The sequence below is a fragment of the Stomoxys calcitrans genome, chromosome 4 (assembly GCF_963082655.1).
Source record: "Stomoxys calcitrans chromosome 4, idStoCalc2.1, whole genome shotgun sequence".
Classification (NCBI taxonomy): domain Eukaryota; kingdom Metazoa; phylum Arthropoda; class Insecta; order Diptera; family Muscidae; genus Stomoxys; species Stomoxys calcitrans.
The window spans coordinates 87,349,074-87,369,755 of NC_081555.1; the positions used below are offsets into that span (position 1 = coordinate 87,349,074).

Consider the following 20,682-nt stretch of genomic DNA (forward strand, 5'->3'; position numbering starts at 1 on the left):
TTCTTGCTTTCGGGGTGAAAATGACCTTTGTGTCCCTCCATCCCACAGTTATATATGACTTTCTGATACAAGCAGATTATATCTCCATAAGTCAAGAAACCAGTCTATCAGACAGCTTGTAATTCAACCGGTGATACATCATCAGGGCCTGGCGGCTTAAAGGAGTCGAAACTTCTTATCGCCCAAAGGATTTTCGGCTCAGACACAATTTACCTAAAGGCCTCCGACGAATGGATATCAGTGACAACCTCTTCTGGTGCCAAGTTGTCCGTTGCAGAATTTCCCGGGAAATGTGTATCAACGAGTAGTTCTAATGTTTCCTCACTAGACATTGTCCATATATTCTCTGACTTCTGAATACACCCATCGTAATAGGTCTAGAGGACAGAATCTTCCTTAGCCTAGAGGCCTTAGATGTATCCTCCACGGAGCTGCAGATTGCAACTTTAATATATTCGATAGACAGCTCACCCCTTTCGTTGACATCCGAATTTCCCCATATCTGGTTATAAATATATAAAATGTACAGAATTTTTATTAAAATTTTCTAATAAAAAATGGTATACTAAAAAAATTTACAAAATATAAATTCGAGCAATATTTTTAAATTTTTTACAAAATATACACTTAAACAACTTAGAGTAATATATAGAATAAGAAAAGGCATACATAACATACACATGCATTAATTTAATATGTTGAATTATAACAAAGATGTATAACAGTTACAGCTATTGAATGTATAACAGATACGTGGGGGAACAAAGGTATAGATTGGAATAAAAAATTACATCCTTTAAAATGAAATGAGAAAAATTATGAATAAATAAGCATCATGAAAAAGATGAAAATTTTGGGTTTTACAATAGCAAAAAAATAATAAAAAGTTTTGAGATATAAAGAAAAATAAAGGTACTTGGCAAATTGGAGATACATATCTATTTCTCTCTATACTATGAACTAACTAAGTACACATCACATAGAGAATTGAAAGAGGAAAACGCAGACTTCTATCAATTCTCTTTTCAGCATAGCAAGTCTCTCATTTGGTTTCTTCATTGTGGTCGTAGGCTTCATTTGAGATTCCATTGGGCGCCGATGAATCATGTTCTCCCTTTTCCGTTGTACTCTCCTTAGATGTCTTATATGATTGATTTTCTTTGTTGGAAGGCAATTGTGATAGATGCCCATTGTTGGCCTTTTCCGACTTTTCTCCCGTTTCAGGATCTTCTTCTTCCGAGTGTGTTACATATTCGTAACGCATAGCCAGAAGCATGAATATGAACATATCGACTATCATCAGACCAGCAAAGAGAGCAAATTCTGCAGCCTAGAAAAAAATTGATGCAAATAATATGTTAAAAGTATATCAGATTAGGCATAGGATTGCGGGTTAAGATATCGAACACAATTCAGAATGAATGGAAAATTGAAAAATTTGTCAAAACTTATTTAATTAGAATACTTTGTTGAACGCCTGGGTTTGAATCTGCAATGCAATAAAATGTCCTTCAGACCTGGCTACAAAAAGGACTTTTTTTAATAATTGAGCTAAAACTTTCTTCCGACAGCATTCATGCAAGAAAAATTTGGTGTTCCCTGTCGGTGGATCCCTAAAGCTCCTCATGCTCCTCATGTGCGAAATATAGACAATATAGTTCTCAAATAAGTAAAAACCAGGCTGTTACCGGACAGGGAGCGACAAGGAATTCCTAAACAAGTACAAGAGCGAAGTGAAGTTGCTTATGAGAGCCTCATGGGTCTGTCTTTACCAGGCGATAGTGGGAGTGATCTTCTAGGTTCTGTAGGATCCTCTCTAAGGACCTGAAATCCCTTTGGAAGCATGCTGAGAGATGACTGAACGGAGTTAGCCCTGAACGGAGTTAGCCCTGAACGGAGTTAGCCCTGAACGGAGTTAGCCCTGTCTGCGATGCAATTCACTGAGTGCTCGGAAGAAGCCAGCAGGTCGTTGTAGTTGGACGGGAAGCGCGAAGTGAGTAACTGTGCGTGGTTGAGGATATGATAACGGAAGGAAGTCTGGGAGGTGAACTCTTTTGAACCCTATAAGCCGACGGTAACGAATGATAGATTTATTGCATAAAACAAAACCGCGTGCCATACTAATTGTCGTGGTGATTTTTAAGAGCTACGTTTTACTGGACTATGTGCCGACTGGATGGTGTGAGATTAGGTTGGTTTTCTTCGCGAAAGCAAGGCACTCGCTGCTTAAGGACTACAGTAAAATTATTCTCATCCTTCGTCTTTAAGACCCATGATATATTACTTCACGTGTATTTAAGAAAGCTTCATTACCCATCAAAAACTGCAAATTTTGGCAATGGCCATTCCACTTAGGAACAGGGACAAACTTCTTACATATCAATGAGTGCAGCCGGATTCAAGTTTAAGCTCAATGATAAGGGGCCTCCTTTTTATAGCCGAGTCCGAACAGCGTGCAGCAGTGCCACACCTCTTTGGAGACAAGTTTTACATGGCATAGTACCTCACAAATTTTGCCAGCATTAGGAGGGGAAAACCACCGCTGAAAATTTTTTTCTGATGGTCTCGCCAGGATTCGAACCCAGGCGTTCAGCGTCGTAGGCGGACATGCTAACCTCTTTGCGCTACGGTGGCCTCGCATCACTGGTATGCAAATACCAGCATACTTACACTAAGGGTCGGTCGTTTGACAGTGCCCTTCATGATGTGGTTGGGTAGATCGATGTAATTTTGGGGATATGCGATATCGATCTTCGTAGACATAAAACGACTGGGATTTTAATAAGGTAATGTTGGAGTATATGCACGACTATCTTATGAATATGAGGATCTACTCTCTCTTGGTAATTCGGTTAATACGATAATGAAAGGTGGTATTATTAACTCATCACTAGTGGGGGGCTCAATTAGGAAGAATGTTACTTTTGGGATTTCCAGGTACTTCCTTGTTAAAGGGCTGAACGTCGTATTAACGGAAAGGGGGTTTTAGTGTGTTCGTACTCCGCCTTTCCCATAATTTACTGTACACATATAAAATGGATGGGAGGTCCGGGCAGGATTCTACATTGAGTTCCTTGGAATTAGGAGTCACAAAGGCTTCTGAACAGGTGTAGCGCTTTTTAGTAGGAGCTCTACATCATCATAAAATATTTGAAGACGATGTCGATGCATAACCTGCTTCCCGATCGAACTCTGGGGACGGGCTATGTCAGGTCGAGACTGATATAGGCATCTGGAGGCCACCGTGGCGCAGAGGTTGGCATGTTCGCCATGACACTGAACGCATGGGTTCAAACCACGGCGTGAATAGCAGAAAAATTTGTAGCGGTTTTTATCCTCTTACTATATTTGTGAGGTATCTTAGAACTTCTTTACAAAGTGGTGTCGCAATGCGGCACGACGTTCGGACTTGGCATAAAAAAGGAGGTCACTTATCACTGAGCTTAAACTTTGATCGGACAGCACTCATTAATATGAGAGAAGTGTCACTTGATCCTTAATGGAGTGTGCATGGAAAATTTATTAAAGGCTTCTGGACGGGTCTAGCGTCTCTAGACTGAGCGTACTCCACGTTTCTCAGAACCTTCTATACACACAGACAGGTTGTTGTAGCCACATGTCTATATGTGGAGGTGGCGATCCTCGTCTAGCTTTTATAAGTGAGAAAGCTCATTGCGGTCCAAAGGACCGATCGCCGCAGTAACATGATGACCATTGATTAAACAAAGACACCAATTACTCGTCTTATCATATCGACCATCATAGTCACTCAGAATTTATACAAGAGCCGGTGCCAACCGGCATCCCACTTAGACTCTCCGTTCGATGCCACTGATTGTCCACGTCTCCAATTGCAGCTATTCCGTATGCAGCATTCCACTATCCGCAACCTGTGGACGCGCCCGGTAGCTCGCAGCTAAGCTTCTCGTGATAACAAACAACACCACACAGATCAGAGCTCAAAGGTCCAGCCTGTGTGGTGCTCATAGTTATCCAGTGCCGGGTACACAAAGAGGTCTAAAATACATGCATGTGTGTCAGGATTCTTCATTTAGTTCCTTGGAATTAGGAAGTCCTATAAGCTTCTGAACGGGTGTAGCGTCTTTTAGTCGCAGGTCTTCCTGATAATAAAAGCTTTGGAGATGATGTAGATGCAGGACCGACTGCCTGATCAGACTCTGGCGTCGGGCCATATGAGGTCGATACTGGTAAGAAGATGCAAATCTTTTTTTTCGAACCATGGGGAACGTTGACAGACGTTGCTTCGTCCGGACCATCGAGAAGTAGTGTGGAAGGCGGTCGATCAGCTAGCCAGAAATGGATCGATGGTGGGTTGCTGGTAGAGCTAGAAAAATATCGATGGCACTATCGATATTTTGGTCTGAATATCGATTTTGATATTTTTCCTATCAATACTATCGGAAAAGCTATTTTTTTTGCAAAAATGAACAAAAATAAGCATTCCGACACTGAAAATATCCTATAAGATACATTGCGCCTGTAGAGGTCGCAATTTTCATCCGAGTGGGCTAAAATTTTGTATAAGGCTTTCTCTCGTGACTTTCAACTGGCATTATTAAATTTGGTTTTTTTCGGTCTGTGCATTGATAATTCTTCTATATAAATCGATCTCCTGATTCTTACTTCTCATTTTCCTTTGAATAATAGGTTTTGGAAAATTAACGATAGAATCGATACTATCGATATTTATTATTAGAAATATGGAAAATAACGAATGTTGTTATTATCGATGTTTCTCCAGCTCAAGTTGCAGGTTGACCAAGGCCCAGTGGCCTAGAGTTCTAACGAAAGGCACGTAACATGTGCGCTCTAAAAATTTGAAAATAACTTCGATAACTTATGTCGGATATTGTGTATCCACCTAAGTGCCAGTGTCTGCTCCAAAGTCTCATCATTCTCCGCACATATCCTACACATGCTATCACTTGGCGTACCGATCTTGCATTAGTGAGCTCGTAGTCCTATGTGTCCCGTTATGCTACTGGAAGCTATACTGACCTCCTTCTAACTTCCTTTCAGTAATATCCCCGCCTTTTCACGATCTGGATCTCCCCATAGCATTTTCGTCGTCCTACCGTAGTGCATGTCCGCCTATGACGCTGCACGCCTGGGTTCGAATCCTGGCGAGACCATCAGAAAAAAATTCAGTTTTCCACTCCTAATGCTGGCAACATTTGTGAGGTGTTATGCCATGTAAAACTTCTTTCCAAAGAGATGTTGCACTGCGGCACGCCGTTCGGACTCGGCTATAAAAAGGAGGCCCCTTGTCATTGAGCTTTAACTTGAATCGGACTGCACTCATTGATATGTGAGAAGTTTGCCACTGTTCCTTAATGGGATGTGCATGGACAAAATTTGCAATTTACAATTTTTCATGAGCATTCGTCGCTCTCGTCCTTAACATGGACTGCGTCGACTCGAAATGCTTTGGGTTAACCAAGTTTATTGACTGCAGTGCTCTGGCTTCCACTGTAAAATCGTCTGTTCTTTCATTCCCTCTTATTCCTACTATGAGAAGTCTTAAGTCATCATAGACAGCTGGTATTCGCACCTCCATTAAGTCACGTCATTGTTCTGATAAAAGGTGGCTAACCTTGAAACAACCTTGCAATAAACTACTCGTTTTCAAGGGCTTAGTTTGTAATGTGGTCGCAGTACGGACATTGTGTCAGAACATGTCTCCAGTCCCCAGGACCGTTGTCACTGTCCGTCCATCCTGTTTTCCACCTATCATAAAGCCGCTCTAAAAAGAGTGATTTGAGCAGCATACCCATGCACCAGATCAGAAGAAGTGAGTCAATCTCCATGCACCATTTCAAATCCCTTTTTTATACCCTCCTTCATAGGATGGGGATATAATTTGTAATGTTGTCGCAGTACGGGCATTGTGTCAGAACATGTCTCAAGTCCCCAGGACCGTTGTCACTGTTCGTCCATCTTGTTTTCCACCTATCATCAAGCCACTCTAAAAAGAGTGACTTGAGCGGCATCCCCATCAGAAGAAGTGAGTCAATCTCCATGCACCATTTCAAATCCCTTTTTTATACCCTCCATCATAGGATGGGGATATACTAATTTCGTCATTCTGTTTGTAACACCTCGAAATATGCGTTTAAAACCCCATAAAGTATATATATTCTTGGTCGTTATGACATTTTAAGTCGATTTAGCCATGTCCGTTCGTCTGTCTGTCGAAAGCACGCGAACTTTCGAAGGTGTTAAGCTAGCCGCTTGAAATTTTCCACAAATACTTTTTATTATTGTAGGTCGGTTTGGATTGCCAATGGGCCAAATCGGTCCATGTTTTGATTTAGCTGCTATATAAACCGATCTTGGGTCTTGACTTCTTGAGCCTCGAGAGGGCGCAATTCTCGTTCGATTTAACTGAAATTTTGCACGTTGTGTTTTGGTATCAAGTCCAACAACTGTGTCAAGTATGGTTTAAATCGGTTCAGAACCTGATATATTTGGTTGCCCAAAAAGTAATTGCGGATTTTTTAAAAGAAAGTAAATGCATTTTTAATAAAACTAAGAATGAACTTTAATTAAATATACTTTTTTTACACTTTTTTTCTAAAGCAAGCTAAAAGTAACAGCTGATAACTGACAGAAGAAAGGATGCAATTACAGAGTCACAAGCTGTGAAAAAATTTGTCAACGCCGACTATATGAAAAATCCGCAATTACTTTTTGGGCAACCCAATAGCTGCCATATAAACCGATCTTGCTGCCATATAAACCGATCTTGCTGCCACTTCCACATATTGTGCGAGTGCTCCATTTGGAGCCGTCGTGTGGTCTGTGGTCTTCAAAAGTATTTTATTCTTGCTTAGAAAGAGGTCCACATACTGATGTTTTTTGGGCGCTCAATTAGTTTCAGTCTCGTACTCGAGTAGTTTCAAGTACATTTGTTTCATATTTAGCCAAAGTATTTTTTGGACTTTTCATACCCACCACCGAAGGATGGGGGTATATTCATTTTGTCATACCGTTTGCAACACATCGAAATATTCGTTTCCGACCCTATTAAGTATATATATTTTTGATCAGCGTAAACATTTAAGACGATCTAGCCATGCCCGTCCGTCTGTCTGTTGAATTCAAGCTACAGTCTGTAAAAATTGAGATATTGAGCTGAATCTTAGCACAGATTCTTTTCTTTGTCCATGAGCAGGTAAAGTACGAAGATGAGCTATATCGGATACGTAGCCACTGGATTCTGACGAAAGGTGGTTTATATATGTACCCGAGGTGGTGGATATCCGAAGTTCGACCCGGCCGAACTTAACACCTTTTTACCTTTTGTAGGTATGATAGTGTCATATATACGCATATCATTTCTTAATGAAATGTGTCGTCTCGTCATCACCAATCAATAATAAGTATTTTAAAGACAACAAATGTTCAATTTAGATTTTTTAACAAATTTTTTCAAATTATGTTGCGTTTTTTGAAAATTTCGCCAATACATGATTCTTATATAAAATTTTGTTCAAATACGATTTCCAAAATCACCTTTTTCTAGTTTTCCTTTTTTGTAGAGAATAAAGTCTTTTAGGTTGCCCTGAAAAATGTCCTTACCTGAGAATCGAAGAATTTAAGCTCCGCTATAACCACCACCAACATGTTGCCTAGGGCCACAGATAGCAACCAACATGCCTGTAATACGGATTTCATGCTTTGTGGCGCCTGTGTGAAAGAAAATTCCAAACCCGTAATGGAAAACATAATCTCTGCAGCAGTTATGACAATAATTTGTGGTAGCTGCCAAAGCATATGGACTGAATTGGGTTCCGTAACGACATGAGTTTTATAATTCTGCAACAATAATAAAATCGCATAAAAATAGAACAAACAAAAATAAAAACATACTTACAAATCCTTCCTTAAAGTTTCCATTAGCCATGAGCACATATACACCACCAGCTCGTGCAGTCAAATTCATGACGGCCGCTCCATTAAGATTCAAAACAACCACTCCTCGGGTTACGGTCAAAGCTTGTGAGGTGTTGTATGAGGAGAGTTCTGTCATAGTTCCAGATGCATCTACTATGCTGAAATTACTCTGGCCAGCAGGTACATTCAGCATTACACGCAATAAAGGATTGCCTAATTTGGGCTGTTCGGGGCTATCGATGAACTCATGCATTCGATCATTGGCTATGAAGTAACTGACCGCCTTTCCTGGCTTTACATTAAACACACCAGATATGCCAGGGCAGGAGGCATCCTCTGAGGAAGCATCAAATCTGTAGGCTGTTAGCTGTGGTGCCTTAACTTCTTTCTCCACCCACATGTCCAGGGCGGGGACGAAGGTCTCATTGTTTGCATTGCTCATGGGGAATTCGCTTAAAAATTTGTAATTGCAAGGCATGCCATTGTAAACTCTAAGCTGGGAGGTCATTTTTCCTGGCATAACGGGGGCCACAGCTTCCAACTTCAATTCAACAAAGGCCGAAAGCAGAAAAGCTCCGGCCGCCAAAAGTCCACCAAGGGTAAGTTTCTGCAAAGGTCTGCGAATGCCAACCAATGAGAGCAAAGGATACAGCACATAGTCGAAGAGAGGTATGAAACCCAAGATAAGCAAAGGATTGATGACCTGCATCTGATCGGGTTTTATGAAGAAACCAAAAACTTCGCCATCCATACGGGTTGCCTGGAAGGTCCAACGGGAACCTTGCTGATCGAATAGTGCCCAGAAGACGGGGAAGGGTAAAAATAAAACCAAAATCTTCAACAAGATTTTGGTATCGGAAACCATTTTTTTACCCACAGCAGGTTCGGCATAGTCTAACCAATGTTTTCGTGGCACGCTTTTACGTTCTCTATGCCAGCCTCCGATAGCCTTGGTTATGCATTGTGATACACCCAAAATCATATTTCCTGCAGGAGGTTTCATGATGTACAATCTCTTGCCGGCCACAAATATCACTACGGACAACAACATCAATATGGCTGGCACACCAAAAGCCAAAGAGAAGCAATCGTTATCGCCGAAACAGTGGACATCTTCGCGGAGAATAGGTGTTACCGATGTAGAGATCATGGAGCCAGCGTTGATGGCAAAGTAGAATAACGAGAAAAATGTGGCCAATTGTTTTGCCTGCTCTGGCAAACGGAATTGATCTCCTCCAAATGCTGATACGCAAGGTTTTATGCCACCGGTTCCTATGGCTATGAGCACCAGGCCCAATATGGTGACCGCCCTAAAAGAAAAAAATAGAGAGGGAGAGTTATTTATGTGCGTAAAGAATTGTTTTTTTGTTTGGAAACTCATGAACTTGTGCATGAATTAAACCAATTCAGAGTGTGGGAAACCTCCCTGCTGAAAATTGTCAATATTGGATCATGAAGGTACTGGTATACCCAAAGAAATAAGTCTGCTGATATCAGCATTATCGGCCGTGCTGAAATTTGGATACCCATCACCATGGATATATTTAACAGCTATTTTATTATAACTCTACTATATCCATATTAATATCCAAATATAAGCTGATCTGGATCGTATATACCAAGCCGTATACAATTTACAGTTTCAAATTTCAACGAAATCGGCTATTAAAAACTACTTTTATGCGCTTAAGAATCAGAATACCCTGATCGAGCCTATACCTATATCCAAACATGGTCCGATCTAGGCAATATTCGCTTCGGATAGCAGGCCGAGTCCATGTCATTGTTAAAAATTTCAAACCGGGCAATAAATGCGCCTTTTTTGGGCTTAAGATGCTAAATCAGCAGATCTATGTGGCAACTATATCGAAACGGAACGCCTAGTCCAACTCAAAATTGCAAATTCGCCCATGAAAATTCCATTAAGGAACAGGGGCAAACTTCGCACTCTCTTACATAAGAGTATCAATGAGTGCTGTTCAATTCAAATTTAAGCTCAATAATAAGGGACCTCCTTTTTATAAGCGAGTCCCAAGACTCTAAATCGGCAGATCGGCCTCATTACAGATATATCAAATTATGGTTCGATCTGGCCCATATCCAGACAACAAGAGACGTACTTCTACTCATTGTACTAAATTTTACCCAAAATCGGGTAATAAATGTGGATTTTATATGCTTCACACTCCGAATCGGCAGATTGGTCTATATGGCAGCTATATGTAAATATTGCCCGATATGGACAAGGATGACCTAATTCGGAATCTACGCAGAAGCGTTGTAACTAGACTAGCATTGGAAATTTGTGGTGTACTGTCATATCACTTTCCAACACCGGTACAAGTGATGACAGGATCTTAGCCACGATTGTCGGCTTAGTGGTGATAAATACAGGTTGATGAACGAACAGTAAATTTATTGAACATTCCAAGAAAAGTGATAGAGAGAGGGAGAGAGAAGCAGATCCATTCGCCGATGATCAATGGCTCGGAAACCACGAATCCGATGAAAGGCTCTCTCGATATATCACTCCCACAATTAACCGCCGAAGGAATTGAAAACGTCCTCTGTCCTTATTCGATTTCAAATCGATTCATAATTTGATATAGCTGGCATATAAGCCGATCTGGGTTCTTGAGTTCTCCGATTTGGCTGAAATTTTGCTCAATAAAAAATCCTTCCTACCAAATTTCGAGAGAATCGGTTAACATTTAACTTTATTATTGCAATATTAGTCCAAATCAGAAGAACATATATATTTGGGAGCTATATCTAAATCTGAACCGATTTCGACCAAGAACTTAGATATTTTGTTAGATATTTTGTTAGCCGTTGTGCAAAATTTTGGCAATATTGGTCAATAAATGTGCTTGAAGTTGCTCTAGGAGTGAAAATCGGACGATATATGTATGAGAGCTATATCTAAATCTGAACCGATTTCTATGAAATTCGCCAATAATATCAAGAGTCAAAAGAAAATCCTTCCTGCCACATTTTGGTTAACAAATAACTTCATTATTGCAAATTTGGTGCAAGTCAGATGAGCATATATATGGGAGATCGATCGGAATACTTATCGATGGGTCTAACTCTCTTCCTTCTGGGTGTTACAAACAAATGCACTAAGTTATAATACCCTGTACCACTGCGGTGGTGTAGGGTATAATGAAAGGCGTAGTCAGGGTAAAACAAGCTTTTTATTTATCACAAATTTTTGCAAGAATTTATATTCAAAAGCATGCACTTTCATCGCAAACAAAGTCCAACGTTTTTTTCATTTATGTGAAACGAACCATCGATTTGGGTGTATGGTAATGGATGGTAACCATTATGTGTATGTGGTTTCTATTTTGAAATAAGTAAGCTTACTTACTTATATTCGGAGCTTAAACTTACTTATATTCGGATAGAAATTGCGCCCTCTAGAGGCTTAAGAAGTCAAGACCCCAGATCGGTTTATATGACAGCTTTAACAGGTTGTGGACCGATTTAAACCATAATTGGCACTGTTGTTGAAATCGTAACAAAACACCTCATGCAAATTTTCAGATAAATCGGATAAGATTTGCGTCCTCTAGTGGCTCAATAAGTCAAGATCCCAGATCGCTTTATATGGCTGCTACATCAAAACATGGACCGATAAGGCCCCATTTACAATCCCAACCGACCTATATTAATAAGAAGTATTTGTGCAAAATTTCAAGTGGATGGCTTTACTCCTTCGAAAGTTAGCGTGCTTTCGACAGACAGACGGCGGACATGGCTAGACATGGAAGTTTCACCTTTTTATTTGCCAAGACCCAAAATAGAAATAGCAGCACCCGTAAATTTGCCGTTATCATTGTTTTTCATTCTCTTCAAAGCTAAACATTTTTTTGTAGCCTCCATCATAGGATGGGGGTATATTCATTTAGTCATTCCGTTTCCAACACATCGAAATATCCATTTGCAAATATACAAAGTATATATATTTCTGATCATCGTTAACTTCTCAGGCGATTTAACGATGTCCGTGTGTCTGTCCGGCCGTGTGTCCGTCAGAGTACTACAGTCTTTAAAAATTGAGATATTGGGTTAAAATTTTCGTATTTTCGTAGACTCGTATTTCTTCTTTACGCAGGTTAAATTCTTGAACGGGCCAAATCGGGCTATATTTGGATATAGCTGACATATAGACCGATCTGGAGATTTAAGGTTTTAATCCATAAACAAGAAATTGTACTAGGGGTACCGATATTCAAACCGAATATGGCTTATATCGGTCCATATTTACATATAGCTGCCATATAGATCGATCTGCCGATTAAGGGTCGTAAGCCCATAAAAGTTGCATTAATAACCCGATTTCGTTGGAATTTGTCGCAGTGACTTGTATTAAGACTCCCGACATCCGACTCAGATATGGTTCAGATCGGGCCATATCTAGAAATAGCTGTCTTATAGACCGATCTGTCGATTAAGGGTTTTAAGCTCATAAAAATCGCAAATATAATCCAACTTCGCTGAAACTTGAAACAGTGAGTTGATTTAAGCCTCCCGATATTAGACTCAAATATGGCTCTGATCGGTCTATATTCAGATATAGCTGCCATATAGAGCAATCTGCCGATTAAGGGTCTTGAGCACATAAAAGTTGCATTTATAACCCGATTTCGCTGAAACTTGAAACGGTGAGTTGTTTTAAGCCTCCCGACATCCGACTTAAATATGGTTTAGATCAGACCATATTTAGATATAGCTGCCATTTAGACCGATTTGCCGATTAAGGGTTTCAAACTGCAATAATTATCCGATTTCACTGAAATTTGAAATAGTGAGTTGCTTAAAGCCTCACGATATCCGACTCAAATATGGTTCAGATCGGTCTATATTCAGATATAGCTGCCATATAGAGCGATCTGCCCATTAAGGGTCTTGAGCCCCTAAAAGCTGCATTTATAACCCGATTTCGCTGAAACCGGAAACAGTGAGATGTATTAAGCCCTCCGTCATCATACCTAAATATGGCTCAGATCGGACTATATTTAGATATAGCTGCCCTATAGACCGATCTGCCGATTTAGGATCTTTAGCCCATAAAAGCCGCAATTATCATTCGATTTCGCTGAAATTTTAAATAGTGAGTTAATTTAAGCCTCCCGATATAAGACTCAAATATGGTGCAGATCGGTCTATATTCAGATATAGCTGCCATATAGAGCGATCAGCCGATTAGGGATCTTGAGCATATAAAAGCTGCATTTATAACCTGATTACGCTTAAATTTCAATTTGAGTCGTTTTAAGCCTCTCGCAATATGGCCCAAATATGGTTTAGATTGGACTATAAGGGTCTGAAGCCCATAAAAACTTTATTAATAACCCGATGCTGCCGATCTGCTGAAATTTGAAACAGAGATTTGTCGGAAGCCTCCCAACACCTGACCCGAATATGATTCAGATCGGATCATATTTGGATATAGGTGCCATATATACTGATCTTCTGATTTAATGTCTGCAACCCATAAAAGCTGCATTTATTACCCGATTTCACTGTAACAGTGTGTTACTTTAAGTCTCCTATATTTACTATATTTAGATATAGCTGCCATATAGACCGATCTGCCGATTAAGATTCTTGAGCCCATAAAAGCCGCATTTATTACCAGATTTTGCTGGAATTGGTCCCAGTGACTTGATTAAACTATATTAAGATGTAGCTGTCGTATAGACTGATATTTCGATGTAATGTCTTAATCCCATAAAATGCGGATTTGTTGCCCGATTTCGCTGAAACTGTGACTTGTATAAGGGTTCTCAGGACCTAAATGAAATATGATACAGACCTTCTCCTAATTGCATGTTACTATGGATATGGTAGTGGAGTTGTTATAAAAGAGGGTGGTTAATTTATCCTTTGTGGTGGGTATCCAAAGTGCGGCACGGCCGAACCTAGCACGCTTTTAGTTGTTATACCCTCCACCATAGGATGGGGGTATACTAATTTCGTCATTCTCTTTGTAAATACTCGAAATATTCGTCTGGGACCCCATAAATATTCTTGACCGTCGTGACATTTTATATCCATCCATCCATCCGTCTGTCTGTCTGTAGAAAGCACGCTAACTTTCGAAGGAGTAAAGCTAGCCGCTTGAAATTTTGCGCAAATTCTTCTTGTTAGTGTAAGTCGGTTGGGATTGTAAATGGACCTTATCGGTCCATGTTTTGATATAGCTGCCATATAAACCGATCTTGGGTCTTGACTTCTTGAGCCTCTGAGGTGCGCAATTCTTATCCGATTGGAATGAAATTTTGCACGACGTGTTTTGTTATGATATCCAAGAACTATGCCAAGTATGGTTTAAATCGGTCCGTGTTTTGATATAGCTGCCATATAAACCGATCATGGGTCTTGATTTCTTGAGCCACTAGAGAGAGCAGTTATCGTCCGATTTGACTGAAATTTTGCATGTAGTATTTTTGTATCACTTCCAACAACTGTGTTTAGTATGATTTAAATCGATTCATAATCTGGTATAGCTGTCATATAAACCGACCTTGGATCTTGATTTCTTGAGCCAATAGAGCGCGCAACTCTCATCCCATTTGGCTGAAATTTTGCATGAGGTGTTTTGTTATGACTTCCAATAATTGTGCTAAGTATGGCGTAAATCAGTACATAACCTGATATAGCTGCCATATAAACCGATCTGGAACTTTTGCTTCTTGAGCCTCTAAAGGGCGCAATTCTTATCCGATTTGGCAGAAATTTTGTACAACGGCTTCTCTCATGACCTTCAACATACGTTTTTAATCATCTGAATCTAATCTGAATCAATCAATAGCTTCATACAGCTCCCATATAAACCGATCTCCCGAATTTGCTTCTTGAGCCCCTTATCCGAATGAACTGAAATATTACACAATGACTTCTACAATGTTCAGCATTCAATTATGGTCCGAGTCGGAATTCAACTTGATATAACTCCAATAGCATAGCAGTTCTTATTCAATATTCTCTGTTTGCCTAAAAAGAGATACCGCGCATAGAATTCGACAAATGCGATCCATGGTGGAGGGTATATAAGATTCGGTCCGGCCGAACTTAGCACGCTCTTACTTGTTTTTATCTATTGCATGTTTTCTCACCTTTCATTGGTAGCTATTGTACGCAAAACATGTATTTAATATATTAATTCTCAGAATTATTAGTGTTCTATCAACCGGTTATCAAAGAAGCTTTTTTGGTGAAATCGTATAATATGTAATTAAAATAAAATTGTTCATATAAATACTTACTGTACTGGCAACTTCAGTAGTGGTATTGCACCCAAAGCCATAATTACACCACCAATCGCATACACAATTGACAAATAAAGAATAGTTCTAAATTTTCCAAGCCAGCTGTCAGCAACTATGGCACCCACCAGGGGGCATAGATAGACCAGCATGGTAAAGACATGAAATAAAACCGTTGATGTGTCATCATCGTATTGCAATTTGCTAGTCAAATACAGAACCAATATGGCTGAAAATTAAAAAAACAACAACATTCAAAAATGGCAAGAATGATTTTATGAGGGTTTTCCCATTTAAATTTTTGCTTACTTCGCATGCCATAGTAGTTGAAACGTTCACAGAACTCATTGCTGATAATAAAGCCAACGGCTTTTGGATATTTTACCGGCTGAAAATAAAACAATAAAAGAGGAAAACAATTAACTCTTTTTTTTTTGGATTCAGATTATTAGTTAAATGTAATATTAGAAAATATTAAAAAATTTCTCAAAAAGTGTCATTAAAGAATTTTTCCAAACTCTGCCTTAGGATATTAGGTTCAATATATTTTCTTTTTTGTCGTAATTCTGGTGTCAGTCACTTGTTTTTTTCGTTTAGTTGAATGTACAGGTAAATGCTCCGAGATATCATGGCATTGTCCGATTTTAAAAACGTTGACTTTTACAGAGGCTAATACACCACAAAGAGAATAATGAAAATTACACTTGTTTGCTTGAGAATACCTTACATACAACTGAAGACTTTATGCCACAAAAAATATCTCAAAACAAGTTTATATACATTAAGCTAGGGCTGCCAGAATCCTATGTACTCTAAAATATTTCCAAATGTTCTCAAAATAATGTGGAACCCGAAGCCAGTATTAAAGAATTAGTACTGGGAAACCAAATAAAAAACAAGTAAAAAGGCGTTGGAGGCCACCGTAGCTCAGAGGTTAGCATGTCCGCCTATGACGCTGAACGCCTGGGTATGAATCCTGGCGAGACCATCAGCAAAAAATCTCAGCGGTGGATTACCCCTCCCAATGCTGGCAACATTTGTGAGGTACTATGCCATGTAAAACTTCTCTCCAAAAGAGGTGTTGCAAAGCGGCACTCCGTTCGGACTCGGCTATAAAAAGGAGGCCCCTTAACATTGAGCTTAATCTTGAAACGGACAGCACTTATTGACATGTGAGAGGTTTGCCCTTGTTCCTTAGTGGAATGTTCATGGGCAAAATTTGAAAAAGGCGTTAAGTTCGGCCAGGCCGAACTTTGGATACCCACCACCTCGGGAATATATGTAAACCACTTTTTGTCATAATCCGGCAAAATTTATGCTCCCATAGCAGCTTTATCGAAATATGGTCCGATTTGGACTAAATTCGACACGGATATTTAGAGGTATAATAAGTATAAGTCACTGTTCAATTTTGTAAAACATAATATTGGTCTTTTTGATTGGTTTGGGTTTATATTTGAGCCATATCCAAATATAAATCCATCTGAACCATATACGACACGGATGTAGAAAAACCTAACATAAGTGACTGTGTCAAATTTGAGCGAAATCGGATAATAAATGTGCCTTTTATGGGGCCAAGACTTTAAATCGTGATATCGGCCTACATGGCGGCTATATCCAAATCTGGACCGATTTAGGCCAAGTTGCGGAAAAATGTCGAAGAGCCTAACACAACTCACTGTCTCAAATTTCGGCGACATCGGACAATAAATGTGCCTTTAATGGGCTCAAAACCTTAAATCGAGAGATCGGTCTATATGGCTGTTATATCCAAATCTGGACCGATCTGTGCTATATTCCAGGAAGATGTCGAGGGGCCTAACTTAACTCGCTGTCCCGAATTTCGGCAACATCGGCCTTTTATGGACCCAAAACCTTAAATCGAGAGATCGGTCTATATGGCAGCTATATCCAAATTTGGACCGATCTTGGCCAATTTGAAGAAGGATGTCGAAGAGCCTAGCATAACTCACTGTGCCAAATTTTGGAAAAATCGGACAATAAATGCGCCTTTTATGAGACTAAGACCCTAAATCGGCGGATCGGTCTATATGACAGCTATATCCAAATCTGGAAGGATCTGGGTCAAATTGAAGAAGGATGTCGAAGGGTCTTACACGACTCACTGTCCCAAACTTCAGCAAAATCGGATGATAAAGGTGGCTTTTATGAGCCTACGACCCTAAATCAGCGGATCGGTCTATATGACAGCTATATCCAAATCTGGACCGATCTGAGTCAAATTGAAGAGGGATGTTGAAGGGTCTAACACAACTCCAACTTCCAAATTTCAGCAAAATCGGATGAATAATGTGGCTTTTATGAGCCTAAGACCCTATATCGGCGGATCGTTCTATATAGGGGCTATATCAAGATATAGTCCGGTATAGCCCATCTTCGAACTTAACCTGCATATGGACAAAAAAAGAATCTGTGCAATGTCTCTATTTTTAAAGAGTGTAGCGTGATTTCTGTCTGGACAGACGGACGGACATGGCTAGATCGTCCTAGACTTTTACGCTGATCAAGAATATATACACTTTATAGGGTCGGAAATGGATATTTCGATTGTGTTGCAAATGGAATGATAAAATGAATATACCCCCATCCTTCGGTGGTTGTTGTTGTTGCTGTAGCAGTGTGTTGTACACTAAGGCGGCAGCCCTTGCCGATGATGGAATCCATCGGATCAATCCGGTACGTATATACGGCTGCCATGGAATTGATCCTTCGGTGGTGGGTATACGATGCATGGTATGCAAGATATATTGATTTAGACAGACGGACGGACATGAACTTAAGTCCATGCTATGGTAGTGAGTATAAAAACTAAGTTTTTACAAAGTTGTTAGTAATAATTAAACTCCTGCACCTCGTACATATCAAATCTCATTAAAATGAATTTTGCATAAAATGTTTTGTATCAAACTTTGATTTTTAACAAAAGCCAAGTTTATTGTTATGTGTTTGTTAACAATGAACTTTTTGGGGGCACTAAAACAAACCAATACTACTAATACGTAATACTACCAATCAAACAATTTAATCAAAAACATATTTGCAAATTAGCATAGATTTACCAAATTTATTTTTTTCCTATCCAAAAAATATGGGTGGAGTGGTAACAATATTAAATAGCGTGATATTGAACAAGTATACACTCAAAAATAGACAAGGTCAATATGCGTGCCTGCCAAAAATTTTATGCCGTATCGCATATCAAGTTTATGGATAAAAGCAAAATAAAAAATATTTTTTTTCTGCATTGAGCAAACTGGTATTCCAAGATGTATTTTTATTTAATTATACCCTCCACTATAGAATGCGGGTATATCAACTTTGTCATTTCGTTTGTAACACTTCAAAATATTGGTCTAAGGCCCCATAAGTATATGAATACAAGAACGTATTCTTATCGTTATGACATTTGAAGTCGATCTAGCCACATCCGTCCATTAGTCGAATGCAAGCTAACTTTCGAACGTATGTAGCTAGCTCCTTCAAATTTTGCACAAATTCTTCTTATTGGTATAGGTCGATTGGGATTGTAAATGGGCCAAATCGGATCTATATAAACAGATCTCTCTGCCATACTTTTTGGGCCTTAGAGAGCGCATTTTTTATCCGAATTGGCTGACATTTTTTACGGTTACTTCTCCTATGACGTCAAACGAGTATAATTTAAACCGACTCATAACCTTATATAGTTCCCATATAAATCGATCTTCATATTTAATTACGTGAGCCTTAAGAGGGTGCAATTCTGATCTGAACTTGACTTACGCGATGCATGGTATACAAGATTCGGCCAAGCCGAACTTAACACTCGTTCACTTGTTTTTTTATTACCATTTATTTCACCAAGAGTTAGGATCGAGATATACAAAAGCAGCGGAGTTTAAATTTTTATGATTTAAGCAAATTCTCCAACAAATGTTGACATTGTATTTGAGTCATGATGGCAATTTTGTTTGTTGTCATTAGTTAATTTTATTATGCACTTGTCAGGTGGCCAGTGTTTAGTAAATTTATAGAAAAAAAAATAGGGAACCACCAAAAATTGAGAATAAAAAATTAATAAGATTGTAGACAAAAAACAATTAAAAGCGTGCTAAGTTCGGCCGGGCCGAATCTTATATACCCTCCACGATGGATCGCATTTGTCGAGTTCTTTTCCCGGCATCTCTTCTCAGGCAAAAAAAGGATAAAAGAAAAGATTTGCTCCGCTATTAGAGCGATATCACGATATGGTCCGGTTTGGACCACAATTAAATTAAATGTTGGAGACCTGTGTAAAATGTCTGCCAATTCGAATAAGAATTGCGCCCTTTGGGGGCTCAAGAAGTAAAATAGAGAGATCGATTTATATGGGAACTGTATCAGGCTATAGACCGATTCAGACCATAATAAACACGTACATATGTTGATGGTCATGAGAGAATCCGTTGTACAAAATTTCAGGCAAATCGGATAATAATTGCGACCTCAACGGGCTCAAGAAGTCAAGATCAAGTTATGAACCGATTTGAATCTTATTCGGCACAGTTTTTGAAAGTCATAATAAAATAATTCATGCAAAATTTCATTCCAATCGGATAAAAATTGCGCCCTCTAGAGGCTCAAGAAATCAAGACCCAAGATCGGTTTATATGGCAGCTATATCAGGTTATGAACCGATTTAACCCATACTTGGCACAGTTGTTAAAAGTCATATTGAAACACGTCGTGCAAAATTTCATTCCAATCAGATAAGAATTGCGCCCTCTAGAGGCTCAAGAAGTCAAGACCCAAGATCGTTTTATATGACAGCTATATCAAAACATGAACCGATATGGCCCATTTACAATCCCAACCGACCTACACTAATATGAAGTATTTGTGCAAAATTTGAAGCGGCTAGCTTTACTCTTTCGAAAGTTAGCGTGCTTTCGACAGACAAACGGACGGACATGGCTAGATCGACATAAAATGTCACGAATATCAAGAATATATATACTTTATGGGGTCTCAGACGAATATTTCGAGTAGTTACAAACAGAATGGCGAAATTAGTATGCCCCCATCCTATGGTGGAGGGTATACAGTATACCCATTTATAATGCAATTTTTGTCTTTCAAAAAATTATTTTAGACTTAGAATGTCACACAAATTTGACTTACGGGCAGTCGATAACATTGAAATGAAACCTGTATTGATTATGCAAAAAATTTAAATTTTTTTTTTACAAATTTGTATGGGTTGAAATAAAAAAACTATAAATAAAATCAGAATTAAATGAAAACCAGAAAGGAAGGACAAAAGTCGGACGGAGCCGACTATATAATATCCAACACGTACTACTTTTATTGCATGGAACCTTTCTTGAAATCAAGTCCGACTTTAATTTTGCATTCTTATAGAAATATTGAAAGATCCCTATAAGATTTTCTAACGATACTAAATTGCGGCTACTACAGGATTAAAGATATATTGGGTTGCCCAAAA

The 20,682-nt window shown here is 39.1% G+C and overlaps 1 protein-coding gene across 5 annotated transcripts in view; it reads right to left on the reverse strand.

Annotated features, from left to right (window-relative positions):
* Positions 1-639: 639 nt before the first annotated feature.
* LOC106094019 (peptide transporter family 1) overlaps positions 640-20,682 on the reverse strand; it is a 75,785-nt gene continuing 55,742 nt past the window's right edge. For 4 of the 5 annotated variants that reach the window (XM_013261197.2, XM_013261196.2, XM_013261198.2 and 1 more), the window contains 5 exons: positions 15,504-15,582; positions 15,195-15,423; positions 7,898-9,227; positions 7,603-7,839; positions 643-1,330 (listed from right to left, as the gene is read on the reverse strand). In XM_013261197.2, coding sequence (XP_013116651.2) covers positions 1,043-1,330; positions 7,603-7,839; positions 7,898-9,227; positions 15,195-15,423; positions 15,504-15,582 — 2,163 coding nt within the window. In that variant the 3' untranslated portion in view covers positions 643-1,042. Of the gene's footprint in view, positions 1,331-7,602; positions 7,840-7,897; positions 9,228-15,194; positions 15,424-15,503; positions 15,583-20,682 lie in introns of all 5 variants that reach the window. The other variant, XM_059367506.1, reaches the window with a different exon arrangement.